General features: G+C 39.8%; 1 protein-coding gene across 2 annotated transcripts in view; it reads left to right on the top strand.

Annotated features, from left to right (window-relative positions):
- crhr2.S (corticotropin releasing hormone receptor 2 S homeolog) overlaps positions 1-23,731 on the top strand; it is a 147,178-nt gene that overhangs the window by 115,179 nt on the left and 8,268 nt on the right. For both annotated transcript variants that reach the window (XM_018268553.2, NM_001085831.1), the window contains 6 exon segments: positions 10,511-10,596; positions 13,697-13,803; positions 14,994-15,111; positions 15,918-16,071; positions 18,769-18,829; positions 20,919-20,991. In XM_018268553.2, coding sequence (XP_018124042.2) covers positions 10,511-10,596; positions 13,697-13,803; positions 14,994-15,111; positions 15,918-16,071; positions 18,769-18,829; positions 20,919-20,991 — 599 coding nt within the window.

Consider the following 23,731-nt stretch of genomic DNA (forward strand, 5'->3'; position numbering starts at 1 on the left):
CCCTCTTTTCCCACTTATTAAAATAAAAGATTTCTGGTCCCAAGTGCAACTCAGTCTGAGATCAAATCATTTTTTTTAATTTACTCCTATTCATATTCCTGCAGCTAATAATGATGTATTTTAGTTATCCCTACAAGTCTTGTGCTGTAATGATATATATCGTTCTGCATTACTTTGAATTCAGCAAAGGTTTAATTGAAATTTGGCCTCTAGCCGGTATTGTTCAGTACTGTTGAGCTTTGGGGGTTTAAAAGCTGAAACATTTCAAAATAGTTGGTTCTCTATATTCTGACTGACTGAATTAGGCCAATCTGTAGAAAATGAATGTAACCCCTTCCTGGCACACCCTTCTACTGCAGGATTACACCCCGTCACACACCTCTGCAGTATTGGGGACATCCACCTAATGGGATCCACTTCATATATAACAACAGCAGCAACATGTGTGTATGTTAGTAAAGAGGAATTCTAATATGAACATCCTCAATGGGAATTTACGTAGGACTGTCCAACTGAATAGCTAAATCCGTGTCACTTCCCACACTCAGCAGCTCTCTGTCACTTCCCACAGCCAATAGCTCTAGGACAATTCCCATAGTCAGCAACTCTAGAAAAATTCCCATAGTCAGCAGCTCTAGGACAATTCCCATAGTCAGCAGCTCTAGGACAATTCCCATAGTCAGCAGCTTTAGTACAATTCCCAGTCAGCAGCTCTAGGACAATTCCCATAGTCAGTAGCTCTAGGACAATTCCCATAGTCAGCAGCTCTAGGACAATTCCCATAGTCAGTAGCTCTAGGACAATCCCCATAGTCAGCAGCTCTAGGACAATTCCCATAGTCAGTAGCTCTAGGACAATCCCCATAGTCAGCAGCTTTAGGAAAATTCAAATAGTCAGCAGCTCTAGGACAATTCCCATAGTCAGTAGCTCTAGGACAATTCCCATAGTCAGCAGCTCTGTTACAATTCCCATAGTCAGTAGCTCTAGGACAATCCCCATAGTCAGTAGCTCTAGGGACAATCCCCATAGTCAGTAGCTCTAGGACAATCCCCATAGTCAGTAGCTCTAGGACAATCCCCATAGTCAGCAGCTTTAGGACAATTCAAATAGTCAGCAGCTCTAGGACAATTCCCATAGTCAGTAGCTCTAGGACAATTCCCATAGTCAGCAGCTCTGTTACAATTCCCATAGTCAGTAGCTCTAGGACAATCCCCATAGTCAGTAGCTCTAGGGACAATCCCCATAGTCAGCAGCTTTAGGACAATTCCCATAGTCAGCAGCTCTAGGACAATTCCCATAGTTAGTAGCTCTAGAACAATTCACATAGCAGCTCTAGGACAATTCCCATAGTCAGCATCTCTATGACAATTCCCATAGTCAGTAGCTCTAGAACAATTCCCATAGCAGCTTTAGGGCAATTCCCATAGTCAGCAGCTCTAGGACAATTCCCATAGTCAGCAGCTCTAGGAAAATTCCCATAGTCAGTAGCTCTAAGACAATCCCCATAGTCAGTAGCTCTAGGCCAGTGCTGAAAGTATATTAACAATGATAAAAATAACGTTACTCCTCCCATGTTACCATGTTACCCTACAGTTTCCATGTTGTTCTACAGTTGCTACCATTCCTTCTGTCCCCTGTACTGCTCAGAGCCCTCTCCTTTATTTGGGCCCTCTAAAGACAGCTCTGAATTAGTTGCAGAAAATGCAAAATGAAAGGCTGGGACCCAATGCAAGCCTGGTTGAGTTGCACAGTCATCATCATCATTTCTCAAGAATATCTTTTGCCTCGGTTTTAGTGAAAACCTGAAGTATGCCCAGGAGAGCTGCCACCGTGTCACCAGTGATAACAACATTGTGTCAGATAAGGCGCCGCCAGTATTAACTAGCAGAGCGTGTGCCAAAGAGCAGATGCTGCGGAGCTAATGCTGTGCCCTCATATCATGTCCCCTTTTTCTCTTTTATCCCTTATTGTTCTCCTGAAAACACACCAGTGAGCCGAGAATTTCATGTTGCTCTTGGCAGAAGGACAGTCCGTGCTGCATTTTCACAGCTCAACAGACCACGGCAGGTATTCCAGTGCCCGAGTTCATAGTTTGATCACAAAGAGATGGCACGTAGACTAATATTTTCTTTGCTGCTATTAATAGAGAACCATATCCGCTTCCAGCATCGCACTTGGTGACATGTAGAAGATCTGGCACATGCTGAAAATATAGAGTTTATATATATCAGGTTAGGTAGATGTAATTTTTTATATTTTTATGGTTCTTTCAAAATCAATTCAACTTGTATCAATGTTATATGGGAAAAAAATCACATGTAGGAGTATAAACTAATAATAATTAATAACTACATATTCATTTGTAGTAGCAGAAGAGCTTACAGCAACCCTGTTCATGATGTTATGTCCTGCCAGTATCTTTGCTTCATGTCACAGAGAGGACCATGTTCCAGTCCCCTAGTGTATATAAGGAAGTGATGGGGATGATCTTTATTAGTCTCTTGGATCCACCTCAAGTTTGAGGGTATATACCGTATGTATGGCCAAGATCCTGTTGGCCAAGATCAAGTGTAGTATCTGTTCTTAGGGGACTTCCTCAAGAATAAGCACACTTGATTCTCTAGTGGTTATGAAGCCCAAGGCATGCTGTGCCCCTGGATTGGCAACCTAGGATGAGTTTGCAAACCACACTAAGAAGGATGGCTCTCAAGTGTTCTGATGGCACGTTGCACTTTTGACTGTTAACCACTTTGACTTCTTTTGTTCCACCTTCTGGCTGGGCAAAGAGATTTTCATTTATTTACTATGCCCCATTTGTATGTCATCTGCACCTTTTACTTTTTTTTTTCAAAGGGTTTGTGAGTGCCAATGCCCTCAAGGCTGCAGTCCTGAAGCCCTAGGTGAAGCTGTGAGGCCATCAGGCTCCCTGTATCTCCTGCCTTGGGCCCCTTTTGTAGACATGTGTAAAGGGAACCTTCCCTAGCTGTAGGCAAAGGGGTGTTAGAAGTCACGGTACATGGAAATGTATCAACAAGGTGACTTCTGTTTCTGAAGGCTCCCTGGATTTACCCTGAGAAATATATATATATATACCAGTAAGAATGTTTTCCTCCTAGAACTGTATGAAGCTCATTAGTGCTTCCTTGTGGAAAGTAACGTGGACAGTAACGTGACTAAACTTAGTCTATAACTGATTGGGATGCCCTGAGTCCTGGATTTGGGTCAAGATTCCGCTGAATCTTAGCTACTTCTAGCAAGATTTCATTTAGGCAGAATCCAAGAGCCTGTTCGAACCAAATCTAAACTGTATCTAATTGAAAATTTTTTGCGTACATTGGGTTTTTCCGCCCATGTATCCGGCACTGCACGAGGGTTTGGATTTGATTCAGTGTTAGGCCGAATCCCTAATCTCTCGTCCCAGAGATAATTTACATTCCAGGGAGCATCCGTGTAAGTTGTGGAATAGATTGTAAGCCTATAATTAGTCACCATTATGGAATATATTTTATTTAGGTACTTTAAGGTACTCTTTAAGACCCACTATTTTAAAAACCTAAAATCAAACACAACTATAAAAGAAAATCAGCAGAGAGGGACTGGTACCTTGCCTCTACGCCAGTGCTTAAAATGCTATCCAACTTTCAGGCTTTTATTAGCATCGGTAGGTACTATCCCCATGTATCATTTGTGGGTACTATCCACTTGTACCTCCCAAGATCTCAATAACATCAGTGGGGGGCATTATACATTATACCTTCCAGACTCTCAATAGCATTTGGGGGTACCTTCCACCTATACCTCCCAAGATCTCCCATAGCATTGGTGGAGGGGCACTATACATTATACAACCCACAATCTCTGTAGTATTATTGGGTACTAAATATTAAACCTGTCAGGTCAGCTGAGCCACTAACTGTCCATGCATTGCCTGGTATCCTACAATACAAAGTTCTAAGAGCCGCCGGCTCTCCTGAATTGCAGAAGCTGATTAGTTGGCTGGTGCAATTAAGGTTCTTCTTGTTCTTGATGTCAATAACAGCAAACTCATGTATAGCAGGCCTTTGTGTACCTGAAATGCCAGGGCCTATTTTAGTTCTCAGTCCGGACCTGATGTATAGTCATAGGAGCAAAGAATTGTTTACTCTCTCATGCATTATTTTGGATGATGACCCAATATTAAAGTAGAAGGACACACTTCATGCACCCATTGGCTGAGCCCTTTGGATCTTAGCAGATGCATTGCAACAGAGCTGTCATCTTAGTATTATCACAAGATGTTGTTTGTTGGAAACACACACAAACAATCTGAGTTCTGAACAGGCTGCTCGCACACAATGACATTTAGGAGATCAGTGGGTCAGTGCGCTGAGCTCTCAAAGAACACGGAATGTTCTGGCAAGTTCTGCATCAATGTCTTCTTTGGCGTAAGTGCATCGTCCAACGCAGCAGAGCGTGTCGGCGAAGATCAAACTGCCCCAGTGATAGGCGCACACACCCTCGCTGGGTTATTGTCTCCTTGCTCTGCTGGGTTTGTTTGCGGAACGAGCAGGTTGCTAATTACACAAACCATCGGAAGTTCTCAGTAACAAGTCTTGGAACAAATTGACTTTTCCACAGCTGAAGAAACAAAAAACACATTGTCTGTTCCAGTGTGAAAAAACATTGCGTTGTTGAAAATTCCGTCAACACAATATATTATTACTAGTAACATTCAAACTTTTCAATTTATTATAGAAATGTTTCTGAGAAGGGAATGGAGGAAGCCACTCCTGTGTTCAACATAAAAAGCCATACTTAAAGGGGTTGTTCACCTTTGAATTAAAGGAATACTGTCATGGGAAACCATGTTCTTTCCGAAATGCATCAGTTAATAGTGATTTTCCAGCAGAATTCTGCACTGAAATCCATTTTTCAAAACAGATTTTTTTACATTTAATTTTGAAATCTGACATGGGGCTAGGCATATTGTCAGTTTCCCAGGTGCCCCCAGTCATGTGACTTTTAAAAAAATCACAAATCTTTTGGAATTTATTAAATCCTAAGGATGGAAAAGTCTGAATCTGAAAACCCGGCATCTCATACCTGTCGAGGTTGCATATAAGTCAATGGGAGAAGTCCCAATGATTTTTTGATGTGCGCTGGGTTTCGTGCAATACCCCGAAGTTTTCCGGTGAAAATTCTGTGAAAATCAGATGGAAAAATCCAGAAAAATCTTGAAAATCTGATATGATGTAATAATAATAAATAAGTGTTAAAAACCCAAGTTTGTAGTAGAAAATATTGAGATAAATTCGGACTTTGATAAATAAACCCTAGGTGTGTGAGTGCAGAGTAAGTATTTTTTTGCATTTATACAGTCATTGATAAAATAATGAACACTTTAAACCAGACATCAAGGCAACCGAATCCCCAGCAATCTGCACCCTGCTGCCCCCCTCAGTTACAAAAACGCTGAAATCACTAACAAGAAGATTCTTGGAGATTCTTTACGTTCTTTCAGAACATTCAAAGATGAAACTGCTTGTAGTTGCCGGAACGCCAAGCTTTCTGTGTCTCAGCATCAACCCTGCCTCGGCTTTCCCAGATAAAAGAATTCTTCAAACCTGGAATTTAGCTTGTAGCTTAAAGACGCCCTACGCTAAAATGAGACATTTTTATGCTCAAACTCAAGGAACAAAAACAGCAAGTTTTCATGCTTGCAGCTCGGGGAGATGAATGGAATGTTTTAAAGCAAAGTATCTGCTTGAGAAATATTTGATTCCAAACAAAGATGACAGAGCGGAGAATGAGTGTTACAAAAAAGCAAAAGAAATGGAAGATACTGTTGGGAAATTTCCACGTATAAATAGAAAAAAAAGGAAAATAACCACTTTTTAGAACTTAAAGTCCCTGTGTAGTGATGACCGAATTTAATCGTCAGGTATGGATTCGAGGCGAATTTCCACACTTCGCCACCTGCAAATGTTTTCATGAAACTTCATGAAAATTTCACCACGGAAAAATTAGCTGCGTCAAAACAAGTTAGGCGCTGAATAATTGTTTCATTTAAAAAAAAAATTGATGCCCCTTGACTATAATGCATTTGGATAAAAGAGTTGCGCGTGTAAAAATTGACGCACATGGAAATAATTTTGACGCCCATTGACTTCAAATAGTTTCACAAATTTTTTGCCATTTCGAGATTTTTTTCGGAGTTTCACAAATTTTTCAGCGAGGCGAAATGGGACAGATTCGCTCATCACTAGTCATCCGTTTTGCTAATCCTATTACTTCTCTCTGCCGCATGAGAACATTCTGCCAATTATTTAGGGGAGCTCGAGATTATGAAAATGAGGAATTTGCAGTCGCGCAGATTGATATTTTTCTGATGTTTATCCATTTTCTTACCTTTTTTATCCACTAGTGGTTTTTTTGAAACACACTTAGGGAAGCCCCAATAAGAAATAAAATAATTTAGCAACATACACAATTAAATCTAACAATAAATTGTATAAAGTATAGAAAGGAACAACATAACTGGCACCCAGTAAACAAAAGCAAAATAATAATGGGTCCCTTCAGAACCAACATAACCCAACAGAGCCTACAAATCGTATTGACTCCAATAAAGTCCATTCAGGGCCGCTCCGGCCATGAGGCAAGGTGAGAATCTTGCCTCAGGCGGCACGGAGCGGCCAGTTACCAGGGGCGGCAAAAAGCCGCCTCTGGTAACTTTAAGAGCCGAATTTCCATTTTTTAAAACGGAAATTCGGCTCTTCTAGCGCAGCGAGCGCAATAGCGCTCACTGCACTAGCGATGCGGCCCCTCCTCCACCCGCTCCGACGCTGGTAGTTAGAAGAGCGGAGCAGGAGGAGGGGCGGCATTAGGGCTGCTGCCTCAGGCGGCAGCAGCCCCTGAAACGTGCCTGAGTCCATTCCTCATCCAGTCCATGGCTCAGGCTTACACATAAGGAGGAGTTCAGTTATACAAGCGGTTTAAGCAGGAGGTAGAATTCCCTCTTATTAATACAAGCCCCGTGTATCTGGTTCAGGTAAAAATAGGAGTATTTTGCAATTTTAAGTGTTTTTCTCTTACTGTACTTTCCAAGAAACATGTAAGATTTCAAGATAATAAAAATAACAACTCCGTTTTCCTGCTAGTTCTGGTAATAGAATTCTTTGCTTTTGGAATTCTGTCTAGCGTAGTTTTTATTTCCAAACTACACTGTTTACACTGCAAATAATTCACTCTACAATATAAAATTTCATTCCTGAACCAGCAAGTGTATTTTTTTTAGTTGTAATATTGGTGTGTAGGTGCATCTCAGGTCATTTTCCTGGTCATGTGCTTTCAGATAGAGCCAGTACTGCACTATGGAAATGCTTTCTGGCAGGCTATTGTTTCTCCTACTCAATGTAACTGAATGTGTCTCAATGGGACCTGGATTTCACTATTGAGTGCTGTTCTTAGGCAGCTGTTATCTTGTGTTAGGGAGCTGCTATCTGGTTACCTTCCCATTGGTCTGTTGTTAATTTTCTGGGGGGAAGGGAGGGGGTGATTTCACAACTTGCATTACAGCAGTAAAGAGTGACTGAAGTTTATCAGAGCACAAGTCACATGACTAAGGGCAGCTGGGAAACTGACAATATGTCTAGCCCCATGTCAGATTTCAAAATTAAATATAAAAAAAACTGTTTGCTCTTTTGAGAAACTGATTGCAGTGCAGAATTCTGCTGGAGCAGCACTAACTGATGCAGTATCCCTTTTAACAGATCCCTTTCCCATTATTTACTTTGTTTACCAATTGCCCTGAAAACATCAGGCCTTTAAATAATTCCTATTAGAGGCACATTTATCAAGGGTCGAATTTCGAACTTGAAAAACTTCGAAATTCGAATTCAAAAAGTCTAACTGAAATTTATTTGAAAAAATTGTAAATTTTTTGCAGGTGAATAGTCCGTTCAAATTCTTCTGAATTTAAATTGTACAAATCAAAGTAATAGTGCTTTCGAATAGTACGAATCTAAGCATTTTAAAAAAAAAAAAACCTTTGATTTTTCAAAGTCTACCAATTGACTCCAAATAGGTTCTAGGAAGGCCCCCATAGGCTAAAACAGAAATTCGGCAGGTTTTAGATGGCAAATGGTCGAAGTTGAATTTTTAAAGAGACAGTACATGATAAATTTGGATATTCAAATTACGATTTTTTTTTCAATTTTTAATCGAATTTGGACTATTCCCTAGTTGAAGAACACAAAATTTAGCTCGAAATTCAAATTTTTTTAATTAGAATTTTCACCTCAACCTTTGATAAATCTGCCCCTTAATGTTCACTTCATCAAGTCATCATTCTGCATGAATATAGTTGGGTTTTCGGACCTGATGGATTAGGGGGATATTAGCAAACCCACAGGCGGCATCGTTGTGGGGCTAGAAAGGAATTCATATGCTTTCTGGATATTCTCATAGAAAAGGGACTAGAAACACATTTGTCTGGGTTTTATTTTCAATCACAGAGATCTAATGTAGTTTTGCATTTTTTTGGGGAGAAATCTATAAAATGTATTTTGTTTATTTTCTTTTACTTTTGTTGGTGGTGAAAAAGAGTGTGCATGAGTTTTACAGATGACATTGGTCTAATACAGGAATATTTTTTCAGGCACTTTTTTTCGTTAATAAACTGTGGCCTCTAACGGTAGATATCCAAAAGTTTAATCTCGTATTTAAAGGGGACCTCTCACCCTAAAAAATAATTCCGAATCGTATTTTAGGATCTTGGTCGAGCAAAATAAACATATCTCATACAATATAAGTTGTTTCAATCTTGTTTATTTTAATCTTGAAATCTAAAATCACATCAAGCAGGAATCCACCATTTTGTGGACATTGTTATTAAAACAAGCTTTAAATCATGCCAAATTCTTGTTTATGCACAAGAATGTTACAGTTAATACCCAAGCCCATGTACTGGCTACACAATTAGATGCTGAGGAGGGAAGGGGCGTGTGAGAAGTGCAAGACATTTAGAATGTGCAGAATGGAAAGTGAAAGTAATTGACTGCTCCGCCTCTATGCCTAAGGCATAGAGGAGGGGCAGAAAATATATGATTGACAGCTGAGACTTTTAAACACGTTTATAACAGGTATGGATTTTATAATTAAAAAAAAGAATTTGAGTTTCATATTTCATTTGAAAAGGACTTTTTTTATACAGTTTTTTTGGGGGTAACAGGTTCCCTTTAAAAAAAATTTTTTTTCTTATTTACATCTTGTTAAGTAAGAATATTTACGTACCTAAATATACAGCGCTGCGCTATATAAATAAATGTTAATAATAATAATGTAAATTACATTTAAAAAGTAAAAATTTCAATTAAAAACATGTATGAATGAAATGAATGAATTTTTTTGTTTAAAAAAATCAAATATATATTACTTTTTATTTACATATTTGTTTTACATACAGTATTTAAATTAATGTTTTTTTAATGTTTTTTTTTAATTTTTTCAATTGTCAAAAGATTTCAAAGTTTTTGAAACAACGACTTAATTCACTTTTTCTAAAACCACGAATGTCTTGAAATCTATTAAAACATCAGAACTGAAAAAGCAGAAACGGGAAAAGTTGCAGAAAAGTTGCGAAAACGGCAGCTTTTTTGACTTGTTGCACAGTAGCTACAACTAGTGATGGGCGAATTTATTTGCCAGGCGCGAATTCGCGGGGAATTCCCCGTTTCGCAAATTTTTTCCGCCCCAAATTTGCCCATCACTAGCTACAACTATTTTGTATTGTTGCACAAAAGGCATCGTCAAAAACACCTGAAAACCAAGAATCAAAGAAAGATCTTCCGGTTGTAAAAGGGACATCTGCCATTGACTTCTACAGGTGTAGGACCTGTTATCCAGAATGCTCGGGACCTGGGGTTTTACGGATAACGGATCTTTCCATAATTGGGATCTTCATAACTTAAGTCTACTAGAAAATCATATAAACATGAAATAAACCCAATAGGCTGATTTTGATTCCAATAAGGATTAATTATATCTTAGTTGGGATCAAGTACAAGTTACTGTTTTATTATTACACAGAAAAAGGAAATCATTATAAAAACGTTTATTATTTGATTATAATGGAGTCTATGGGAGAGGGCCTTTCCGTAATTCGAAGCTTTCTGGATAATGGGTTTCCGGTTGACAAATCCCATACCTGTACTTGATTTCCACAGGTGGTTTTAGCCGGAGTATTTTCATATTCAGTCTTATTGCACATAATAAATCATGGAAAAGCTGCATTTTTCCCCGTTTCGGATTTTTGGTGTCAAAAAGCCTGACCCGACAAAGACGTGATTTAATAAATCAGCCCCCAAGTTTAATAGTTAATAGTCGGCTTTTGAATCAGAATCGAGGAGCATTCATTATACTGCATACTGTAGTGCTACACATGTGCCATTGCTTGAGTTTTAGTTACCCTTTAGCATCGTTGAGACCTGCTTCCACGTGGTATAACTTGTGGTGTGTTTTAATTTTTTAGGAAACGTCTACAGAGAATGCTTTGAGAATGGAACCTGGGCGTCCTGGATGAATTACTCTCAGTGTGTGCCCATTCTGGATAATAAGGTACTTCGGCTTTATTCGAAAATTCGAATATAAAAATGTATCATGGCCTGTCTCTAAAAATGTGACTTTGACCATTCTCCATCTAAAACCTGCCGAATTGCTGTTTTAGCCTATGGGGGACCTCCTAGAACCTATTTGGAGTCAATTGGTCAATCAAAGGTTTTTTTGGGAAAAACTTTGAATCGAAGTAGATCGAAGGCGCTATTCTACTTCGATCGTACGATTCGAAGTAGGCCGAATACGGACGACTTCGACTCCCAAAAACCTTCGACCTCTATTTGATTGATCTTTTTGAATTTGAAGTTCGACGTTTTTTTAACTTCGACCCTTGATAAATCTGCCCCTAACATAATTTATAAAATCTCCCCTGAAGTCTCTACATTGTAACAAAGTAACATAGTAAGTTAGGTTGAAAAAAGACACACGTCCATCAAGTTTGTCCTTTTAAAGGGATACTGTCATGGGAAAACATGTTTTTTTCAAAACACAGTTAATAGTGCTGCTCCAGCAGAATTCTGCACTGAAATCCATTACTCACAAGCACATACAGATTTTTTTATATTTAATTTTGAAATCTGACATGGGGCTAGACATATTGTCAGTTTCCCAGCTGCCCCCAGTCATGTGACTTGATAAACTCTGATAAACTTCGGTCACTCTTTACTGCTGTACTGCAAGTTGGAGTGATAAAACCCCTCTCCCCCCCCCCTCCCAGCAGCCGAACAACAGAACAATGGGAAGGTAACCAGATAGCAGCTCCCTAACACAAGATAACAGCTGCCTGGTAGATCTAAGAACAGCACTCAATAGTAAAATCCAGGTCCCACTGAGACACATTCAGTTACATTGAGTAGGAGAAACAACAGGCTGCCAGAAAGCAGTTCCATCCTAAAGTGCTGGCTCTTTCTGAAATCACATGACCAGGCAAAATGACCTGAGATGCACCTACACACCAATATTACAACTAAATACACTTGTTGATTCAGGAATGACATTTTATATTGTAGAGTGAATTATTTGCAGTGTACACTGTCATAAAAATCATGACAGAATCCCTTTAAGTGTATTTTAAGTCTATACATAACCTGCCTAACTGCCAGTTCATCCAGAGGAAGGTGAAAACCCCATTTGAAGTCTCTCCAATTTGCCTCATGGGGAAAGATTCCTCCCTGACTCCAAGATGCAATGGGACCAGTCCCTGGATCAACTTGTACTATGAGCTATCTTCCAGTGATTTTATTTCGGGTGACTGACAGCTGGGACAAAGTACCAGATGACAACATAAATATATATAAATATTCTAAGTGACCAAGGAATAAAAGCAGCTGGTTGTCCCGGGGTCCAAACAATCCCACTTGAAGAAGCTTTGGTCTTAAGAGGTCAATGATCACAGGGAATGATATTTCTATTTATTTATGATATTTATATGAATGGATTCTTGGGGATGAGCCTACGTCTGTGTTCCAAGGCACATAGCAGCCCTGCTTTATTTATAATCATGAATAATCACGTGCCATTGTCCAACGCTTGATAGAATAATGGGGAAATTAAAGTACACAAATCAGATGAGAAGGCTCTACGGTTTAATCCTGATGAGATTGGACCATTTTCCTTAGTGGTGGAAATGATTTAATGAAACATGATACGGATGTGGGATCCGTTATCTGGAAACCATAAACTCCACTATAATGGAATAATCCAAATTTTAACATTTTTAAAATTACTTGGTAGCCCAGTCTTCCCCCCACTGCTGTAAGGGCAGGAGAGCCGGTAGTGATGGATAATGTTGGCAAGAATGTCAAACAGTTCAGCAGTCGTGTTGTGTAAATACAGCAAATAGAAGGGACGATGATTGCCGTTTATATACAATGTGCTGTTGTGATTCGGCTTTGACAGACAGGTATTTGTTTGCTGTATTTCTCTGCTAAATAAACGCACTGATGTCTTTTCTGGGCTGCCGATGGAATAAAGGAAATGAAAAGAGGGGTAAAAACGTGGAACTATTGTGAAAATTAAAATATAATATAAGCTTCATCACGCTGAAATAAGGAACTTTCTTAATATAATAAATTAAAGATTCTGTAGCTTTTCTGAAATAATCAAGTTTATCTTCACTATTCCTCTCTCAACATTAGTGATGGGCGAATTTGCACCTTTTCGCTTCGACAAAAAATTATAGAAATTCGTGAAACGGCGAGAAATTTGCAAAATGGCGCTGGCGTCTCGTTTTTGACGCCGACATCCATTTTTTGGATTAGAGAGACAGAGATAGAGAGAGAGATAGAGAGAGATGGATGGAGAGAAAGAGAGGGATAGATGGATGGAGAGAGAGAGAAGGGGGATGGATGGATGATAGAGAGAGAGAGCAATGGATGGATGGATAGAGAGATCGATAGAGAGAGAGAGAGATAGAGAGAGAGAGATAGAGAGAGAGATATAGAGAGAGATGGATGGAGAGAAAGAGAGGGATAGATGGATGGATGAAGAGAGAGAGCGCAATGGATGGATGGATGGATGGATGGAGAGATCGATAGAGAGAGAGATAGAGAGAGATGGAGAGAAAGAGAGGGATATATGGATGGAGAGAGAGAGAAGGGGGATGGATGGATGATAGAGAGAGAGAGCAATGGATGGATGGATGGATGGATAGAGAGATCAATAGAGAGAGATAGAGATAGAGAGAGAGAGATGGATGGAGAGAAAGAGAGGGATAGATGGATGGAGAGAGAGAGGGGGGATGGATGGATGATAGAGAGAGAAAGATCGATCAGTAAACACTTTTTTATTGTGACATACAGTATCCCTCTGCGATCTGGAAAATATATTTGTATTTGTCAACAAAATACTATTACTTTGGTCCTTAGAGCAAAACATCCTGAGTTTTCAGTATAACATCATATGAAGCCATTTATAGTATGGGCTGGTCAGATTATGACTTTTCTTGTCCATAAATTATACTCCAACCAAAATAAATTGGACTGTTCTTATGAGATTATCCTGCAGTCTATGAAGGTGATTACTGTTCCTAAACAGATTAAACCCTCTGTAACATTATAGCCCAGCCCTTGATAATATAATCACGTTCTTCTCTTCTCCCTAGAGGAAGTACGCCCTTCATTACAAGATTGCTCTCATCATAAACTACCTGGGGCACTGCATCTCCATCTTGGCTCTCGTTATCGCTTTCTTGCTCTTTCTGTGTTTGAGGTAAGTGCTACTTTGTGCCGAGCCAGCATTTCATGAAATACCACACTATGGTGACGGCTATCAATTCCGTAGATAAAATGAAGGGACTGATATGAGTTGGATATATATATATATATATATATATATATATATATATATATATATATATATATACAGTAGATATAACTTTCCTTTCATTAAAATATCTTAAAGGATGAATAAACCTTTCAAATAAGTTCATGTAAAATTGATGAGGGGGCTATTCTAAGCACTGTACATTCATTATTTATTTATTTTTAAAAGATATTAAAGGATACATGTACTGTTAATATGAATGAATTTTCCCACCAGTCTGACCAGCAAGTAGTCAAGGAAGAAGTTGTCAGGAGAAAGAAAGAGGCTGCTCTGATGTTCTTCTGCTTAGGAAAGATTTTGAGAAAGGTTTCTTATTGTTTTCTGGATAATGGGTTTACTATACCTGTACAATAAAACTAAGCCAACATAGATATTCCATTATGATCACAGTTATAAAAGGGGTGGTTAACCTTTGACTTAATTTTTAGTATGTTATAAAGTGCCCAGTTCTATGCAACGTTTCAATTGGCCTTCATGTTTTTCTTTTTTTATAGTTTTTGAATTATTTGCCTTCTTCTTCTGACTCTTTCCAGCATTCAAATGGGGGTCACTGACCCCATCTAAAAAAGAAATGCTCTGTAAGGCTACAAATTTAGCGTTATTGCTACTCAATCAGAGCTCTGGGCTCAGATTAAATCAGGGAGGGGTAGAGAGGAGCAAACTGAGCATGCTCAAGCCCTAGCCCTGGAGGTTTAAGCTGAAAACAGGAAGTCTGATACAGAAGCCCATGAGTACACAATAGAAGGAAAGAAATGTGCTGTTTCTTTTGACAGAGGACTCAGAGCAGCATTACTTTGAGGGTTTACTGGTGTATTTATATAGATCTTTCTGATAAAGCTTACTTAATTTTAACCTTTCCTTCTCCTTTAAGGATAATTTGAAAGTATTGTAGCTTTTTAAGGATATTCTCTAGATATCTCCAGTCCCTGTATTGCAAAACTTGACTTATTTTTGTCAAGAAGCCAATTATGTCTCCTCATTTCTATGGGCCTATGTGATGTTCCCGCACCCCGCCGACCTCATTTTGGCTGAACCGGATAATCCACTGACTGGTTCTCCTTGCTTCGTTCCCGTAGGAGTATAAGATGCCTTCGGAACATTATCCACTGGAATTTAATCACTACTTTCATCCTGAGGAACATCATGTGGTTCCTGCTGCAGATGATTGACCATAACATTCATGAAAGCAACGAGGTAAAGTTATAGAGAGCAGAGTCTTCGTTTTTATCTGCTGTCGGCACTTTCTTATTCCATCAGGACTTACTGTATTTTAGCCCCCAACCCAGTGCAAGGAGCTAAAGGAACATCGTTTATTTCAGAATACACCAACTACTCCAGGGAGCTCTACCTTATGTAGGACATGCCTATAGTTTGCTGCTGTATAGTTCCTCTAAACCAAGAAGTATCCATTACTATCTGATGAGCCCAGATACAGTTATACAGTATTCATGCTCCTTGCCTTGCTGCATTCGTTAGATAATTTCCCTAATTAAACGAAGGTGAGGATCATTGGCAGCCGCTAATCCCTTGCAGGTTTATTTACATAACTACTGAGACATCATTGTGTCCGTAGGAAGCACAAATTTGGGATAATTACATCCCTAATTCTTTTTACTGCTGCAGGGCCAGTTCTAGAGAATATTATAACAATCAGCCGGGTCCTTGGGAGCCGGTCATGTCGATGTTTATATGGTCGGGAACGGAGGAGATTTTACTTACTGCACATTTCTTAATCAGCAGCAAATGCACATTTGGATTGGGAAAAATAAGCTTATTTGGCTCTACATCGCGGTTCTTGTATTTAGATGGGATTGTACTCATGTGCTGATTGTGCAAAGATTTTCCTTTGTGTCTATTTTAATATGTTTACATAATCATAAATCCCAGTTATTCCCGTTAAGTAGATGTATCTGGGTGTCCCCAATGCAAGTATTGTATGGGCAGCATTTTGTATGGTGTCAGAACAGTTCTACAACTGCTTGTGTTTCTCCAATTCCCAGGTCTGGTGTCGGTGTATCACAACTATTTACAATTACTTTGTGGTGACCAACTTCTTCTGGATGTTTGTGGAAGGATGTTACCTACACACAGCTATAGTGATGACATACTCAACGGACAAACTTAGGAAATGGGTGTTCCTCTTCATAGGATGGTGTAAGTCTCCTCTATTTTTTACTCTATCTGTCCCATAGTTATGCTGCAATCCAGGTGCTGTCTTTCTCACTACTACTATAGGCACCATCTCTCTCTACTACCTGCTATCTGACACACTCCCTTACCAGAGACTATTATCCCACTGTTACTATAGGCACCATCTCTCCCTACTATACCTGCTATCCCACAGTCACACTCCCTTCCCAGAGACTATTATCCCACTGTTACTATAGACACCATCTCTCCCTACTATACCTGCTATCCCACAGTCACACTCCCTTCCCAGAGACTATTATCCACAGTTACTATAGGCACCATCTCTCCCTACTATACCTGTTATCCCACAGTCACACTCCCTTCCCAGAGACTATTATCCACTGTTACTATAGGCACCATCTCTCCCTACTATACCTGCTATTCCACAGTCACACTCCCTTCCCAGAGACTATTATCCACTGATACTCTAGGCACCATCTCTCCCTACTATACCTGCTATCCCACATTCACACTCCCTTCCCAGAGACTATTATCCACTGTTACTATAGGCACCATCTCTCCCTACTATACCTGCTATCCCACAGTCACACTCCCTTCCCAGAGGCTATTATCCCACTGTTACTATAGGCACCATCTCTCCCTACTATACCTGCTATCCCACAGTCACACTCCCTTCCCAGAGACTATTATCCCACTGTTACTATAGGCACCATCTCTCCCTGCTATACCTGCTATCCCACAGTCACACTCCCTTCCCAGAGACTATTATCCACTGTTACTATAGGCACCATCTCTCCCTACTATACCTGCTATCCCACAGTCACACTCCCTTCCAAGAGACTATTATCCACTGTTACTATAGACACCATCTCTCCCTACTATACCTGCTATCCCACAGTCACACTCCCTTCCCAGAGACTATTATCTACTGTTACTATAGGCACCATCTCTCCCTACTATACCTGCTATCCCACAGTCACACTCCCTTCCAAGAGACTATTATCCACTGTTACTATAGACACCATCTCTCCCTACTATACCTGCTATCCCACAGTCACACTCCCTTCCCAGAGACTATTATCTACTGTTACTATAGGCACCATCTCTCCCTACTATACCTGCTATCCCACAGTCACACTCCCTTCCCAGAGACTATTATCCCACTGTTACTATAGGCACCATCTCTCCCTACTATACCTGCTATCCCACAGTCACACTCCCTTCCAAGAGACTATTATCCACTGTTACTATAGACACTATCTCTCCCTACTATACCTGCTATCCCACAGTCACACTCCCTTCCCAGAGACTATTATCTACTGTTACTATAGGCACCATCTCTCCCTACTATACCTGCTATCCCACAGTCACACTCCCTTCCCAGAGACTATTATCCACTTTTACTATAGACACCATCTCTCCCTACTATACCTGCTATCCCACAGTCACACTCCCTTCCCAGAGACTATTATCCACTGTTACTATAGACACCATCTCTCCCTACTATACCTGCTATCCCACAGTCACACTCCCTTCCCAGAGACTATTATCCACTGTTACTATAGACACCATCTCTCCCTACTATACCTGCTATCCCACAGTCACACTCCCTTCCCAGAGACTATTATCCCACTGTTACTATAGGCACCATCTCTCCCTACTATACCTGCTATCCCACAGTCACACTCCCTTCCCAGAGACTATTATCCCACTGTTACTATAGACACCATCTCTCCCTACTATACCTGCTATCCCACAGTCACACTCCCTTCCCAGAGACTATTATCCCCACTGTTACTATAGACACCATCTCTCCCTACTATACCTGCTATCCCAAAGTCACACTCCCTTCCCAGAGACTATTATCCACTGTTACTATAGACACCATCTCTCCCTACTATACCTGCTATCCCACAGTCACACTCCCTTCCCAGAGACTATTATCCCACTGTTACTATAGACACCATCTCTCCTTACTATACCTGCTATCCCACAACCCAAGTTCCTTCCCAGATGATACTCTCTACATTTCTGATATAGGTGAAATTATGCTGTTATACCCAAGACATTGCCTATATGATCAAATATTAAATTAGTGGTGCATTATTGAACTTTCCTACTCACTATCAATAGATCACAATAAAAAAATATCTTTTTTTATACTTTTTACATCACATTAGCTTTCTACCAAAGGGTTTTTTTATCCATTTTCTAGAAGCACAAAATTATTTTGCTGAAGGATATTTTACAGCTGTCAGAACAAATCAGAGGCCCCATCTTTGTGTTTAGATTTAAATAAGATCAAATAATTGTATTCCCGTACTTGGCCGGCTCTGTATACTTCACCACATGTAAAATAGAGGTTATTATTAAGTGGCACATTCATTTGTGTCTGCGCATGATAAACTGAAGTCATTTCAGCTCTGGAAAATGCTTTCTCGGGGCAGATGATTCTTCTCTGAACTCAGGTTTCCAATCTGAAATGTTTCCCATAATTCCCATGTGTTGGTAGAAGGGAGATGTGCAAGACACATGCTGATATATATATGGGGGATACGATTACTTGACTCTCTTTGCATTTAGTCAAAGTATAGTTATTGTGTACTAGTTATGTTTCATATTGAATGTTTTGCCCTATATAACTGAAGGAGACAACTAAAATTAAAATTTGATTTTCCTTATTTGTCCTTTTATTGACAGGTATTCCATCTCCGATCATTGTCACCTGGGCCATCTGCAAGCTTTTCTATGAAAATGAACAGTAAGTCAGATGTGTATCTGATTTGTAACATACAGAATCCATGAATAACTTGCAAATATTATAACTGGTGCCAAATGATGTCATGGTGTCACATGACTTGTATATGTTTATTATAATAAATGATATCACAAGGGTTGCCATTAGTCCGGATTTCACCTGAACAGCCCAGTTTTTGGAAGAGCAGCCCGGGTGAAAAGTTCCTGTCCGGATTTCCAAATTAGGAAATCCGGACAGGATATTGAAGCAAATGACATGACAGTCAGCCAATCGCTGATTGCAACATCATCAGTCCCTCCCCTGATGTCACCTGCCCCGCCTCCCCACATCGCCTGCCCCTGATATTACTGGCCCACCCCCCTATGTCACTGGCCTGCCCCCCTGCTCGTTTTCACAAAAAAAAGGTTTCAACCCGAGATATTTTCCCCTAATTTATTTTAAAATGATATTAGAAGTCACCATGGAGTTCCATGAAGAGCATGAAAGCTATTGAACTGCAACTGGGTGCTTTATATAGTCATGGACTTGTAATATCCTAATATGTGGTGTCCAGATTATATATATTATAATACACAAAAGCTATGAAAATCTTGTAAATGATATCCTTATAAATGGTGAGTTCTGATGTCATCAGTTATAAACGGTGAGTTCTGATGTCATCAGTTATAAACGGTGAGTTCTGATGTAATTTCTGTCACATGACTCACTGAAATTCGTGTATTATAATAAATAAAGTTGTAAAATATGAGGATATTAGAGGTTACCTCGGAGTTCCATGGCCTTTGGCCTCATGTTTTTATATGGTCATGAATCTCCTCGGTAACTTATAATATCCTTATATTTTACAAAAGGGGTACTTTATTCACTATATATCTGAAGGCTGCATAAATTGCAAGGCATTGCCTCTTAAAATAGCTAGGCTCTAGTGATGTGTGGAGCAAACAGTATTCTCGTCACTATCGGCGCTGATCCAGGACACGGCACACAGACAACGGCATCAATGCAAAAAGGTTGGCTTTATTTGAACACACACATGCGGTTGTGGATTACAGCGGTGGAAGGTCTAGTGATGTGTGGGCCGGCCCGAAACCCGCAGTTTGGGTGGGTTCGGGCCAACTCCTGCACAAAGGTCGGGTGCGGGTCTGGGTCGAACTCTACTTCAGCTCTCCCCGCCCGCGACCTAGCACTTCCGGATTCTGGCGCTGAACTTTATAGCCTTATGCCCGCTCCGCCACCTTTTGTGACGTCACTGCAGGGCAGGTTGGGTGCAGGTCTATAAATAAAGGGGCAGCAGCGGCCAGGGTGCGGATTGGGAGGGGGCGGGTTAGGCTCGGGAGTGGGTCGAGAAATTCTCCACCCGCACATCACTACTAGGCTCATGCGGTGTGATATTATGGCAGCTAGGTTAAGGGTAAACTCACATGTAGACTTTCTGCACTGAAGAAGAAGTCCAACATTGGAGAAACACTGGGACAGCTTCCCACTGAGAACCATATGGAAGTGCAGGTGAAGTCCACGAGATGTATTCATGGGGAGAGGGTTCTTCGCAGCAGAAAATCTGCCACATGTGCTGCGTTTGACTGGGGGCAGGGGGGGCACCAGGTCTGCTACTTCAGGGACTTGCACAACACCCCCAGGCCTCCCATCCCAAACAAAACCTCTACTTCGCTTGGGGCAGACAGGCCCGGATTTGCGGCAAGGCCGCACAGGCCCGGGCCTAGGGCGGCATGCCGCCCAGCCACATTATGGGGACGTGTGCGTCCCCATTCAATTACAGCAGCTGCGCCGGCGTTTTTTTGCCGGCGCGCTGGGAAGGGGAGGAGGCGGTGGGCGCTAGGACCGCGCAGTCCGATCAGGGGGTGGCCGGCAATGAAATCCGGCGCTGGGGGCAGAACCCATAATCTGAACTGAGGGGCGGGTCTGGGTCGGTAAGGCCCACTAGGTTTTTCCCGGTGTCCCACCAGACCAGTCCAACCCTGCACATGTGACATTAGCCTAAAGAATTTCATTTATTTTCTGCTTCTGCCCCCGATGTAGAGAATCATTTAATGGTGTAACTGTCGCATTCACAGATCACATTCTTTTTCTGCAGGTGTTGGATTGGGAAGGAGCCCGGGAAATACATTGATTACATTTACCAGGGGCCGGTGATTCTCGTACTTCTGGTAAGTATGGGGCTCATTGGATGATGGAGCGTTTATGTTCCACCTCCTACAAACTAACCAAGGGCATCACTGTCCAATTTTCATTTCTAGGTCATTTCTATTTAGAGATTTATAAAAAGGTGAAACATATCCACTGCCATTAAGCAATACAGGACTGCGGTTTTAGTTTCACATGATCACATAATACTGGAAACATAAATACTGGAAACTTCCCACTCCCCAAATTACACTTTAGGACACTATATACAGACACAGATAAAAGTATCCCCTTAAAGGATAAGTAAACCTTAAATATAAGTGAATGTAAAATCGATGAGGGGGCTATTCTAAGCACTTTTGCAATGTACATTCATTATTTATTTTTATTTAATTCCAAGATATTAAAGGATACTTGTACTGTTAATATGAATGAATTTTGTTACAACAGCGCCACCTGCTGGTCAGTTTCTGACCAAGTAGTCAAGTCAGACTGGTGGGAAAATGACCAGCAGGTGGCGCTGTTGTAACAAAGTTCATTCATATTAACAGTACATGTATCCTTTAATATCTTGGAATTAAAATTAAATAAATAATGAATGTACATTGGAGAAGTGCTTAGAATAGCCCCCTCATCAATTTTACATTGACTTATTTTTAAGGTTTACTTATCCTTTAAAAATTATTTTGTGCTGAATGTAAGTTTGTCTGATTGTAAACATGTGCGGGTCATAAAGGGACACACATCCATTATCTTCCCCTGCAAAATATTTATTCCTTGAGATGAAAGGATTTTCTGTTCTGCAACATGCCTCATTATAGGAAAGTAATGAGCCTCTCTCTCTCTCTCTCTCTCTAAGTACACTTTAGAGGTAGATGTTTTTCCTGCATTCGTTAAATAAAATATATTCACAAAGTGGTTTTTATAGAAATATATATAGATAATGCTGAATATCCTCATTTGTTAGGATGGAAAACATTATTTTCTCTGCTACTTTCTGTTTTGTGAACAAAGAAAAATTCAAGAATCTTTGTACATTTAAAATAATCAGATCCTATAGAAATATCTATGGGTTGTTTGGGTTGAGTCAAAATATTGTGTTTCATATATATATACACACAGGTATAGGATCTGTTTTCCGGAAACCCGTTATGATATTATTATCTCCCACAGACTCCACTTTATTCAAATTTATTCAGATTTGTAAAATTAATTTTATTTTTTCAGTGTAATAATAGAACAGAACTGCACTGGTGTGTTTGCTTCAGAAAGACTACTATAGTTTATATAAACAAGCTGCTGTGTAGCCATGGGGGCAGCCATTCAAGCACAGGATACACAGTAGATAACAGATAAGTACTACTATAGTTTATATAAACAAGCTGTTGTGTAGTCATGGGGGCAGCCATTCAAGCACAGGATACACAGTAGATAACAGATAAGTACTACTATAGTTTATATAAACTAGCTGCTGTGTAGCCATGGGGGCAGTCATTCAAGCACAGGATACACAGTAGATAACAGATAAGTACTACTATAGTTTATATAAACAAGCTGTTGTGTAGTCATGGGGGCAGCCATTCAAGCACAGGATACACAGTACATAACAGATAAGTACTACTATAGTTTATATAAACAAGCTGCTGTGTAGCCATGGGGGCAGCCATTCAAGCACAGGATACACAGTAGATAACAGATAAGTACTACTATAGTTTATATAAACAAGCTGCTGTGTAGCCATGGGGGCAGCCATTCAAGCACAGGATACACAGTAGATAACAGATAAGTACTACTATAGTTTATATAAACAAGCTGCTGTGTAGCCATGGGGGCAGCCATTCAAGCACAGGATACACAGTAGATAACAGATAAGTTCTGAAGAATCCCATTGTATACTACAGAGGTTTAAAGAGATACTATTTCCCTCTAAACTTGAGCTGAATTAAAAGGAGAAGGATTTCATTTATATTCATTAAATGTTGAGGCATTATTTCCATCTGCCATAGAAAGCTTTGGGGAAGAACCACGACCAGACAGTGGCTTTTAATCACATCTATCATTGCTTTTGTTAAATTCAATTATACCTTGTACTCAGTCTCAGCATGTCAGCTTGTGATTCACATGTGTATCTTTATCTTCTAATTCACATATGTGGCCCAGCTCAGACATGACTCCCTGATATGTACAAATGGGGGTGTATAAAGGAGCTCAGCGTGTGGATGTTACAGATAAATGTGCTGCTTGTGTCTATATCTCATTAGCTCTTACCTGACAGAGGTCTGGACTTTATAATTCAGCCATTAGTCCGACTGAATATCTGTCACACACTGAGTATTCTTTTGTCTGTTAAGACTCAGCATATATATATATATATATATATATATATATATATATATATATATATATATATATATATATATATATATATATATATATATATATATATATATATATATATATATATATATATATAAAAATACACACATATATACACACATATATATATTATTATTATTATTATTATTATTATTAACATGTATTTATATAGCGCCAACATATATATATATACAGTCAGGTCCATAAATCTTTGGACAGAGACAACCTTTTTCTAATTTTGGTTCTGTACATGACCACAATGAATTGTCAATGAAACAACTCAGATGTTCAGCTTTAATTCAGTGAGTTGAACCAAAAAAATGTGAGGAGCAAATGTATTTAATAAATTTATATAAAGATATTCCCATTTTTTCAATACCGCTACTC

Source organism: Xenopus laevis, chromosome 6S (assembly GCF_017654675.1).
Source record: "Xenopus laevis strain J_2021 chromosome 6S, Xenopus_laevis_v10.1, whole genome shotgun sequence".
Taxonomy (NCBI): Eukaryota; Metazoa; Chordata; class Amphibia; order Anura; family Pipidae; genus Xenopus; species Xenopus laevis.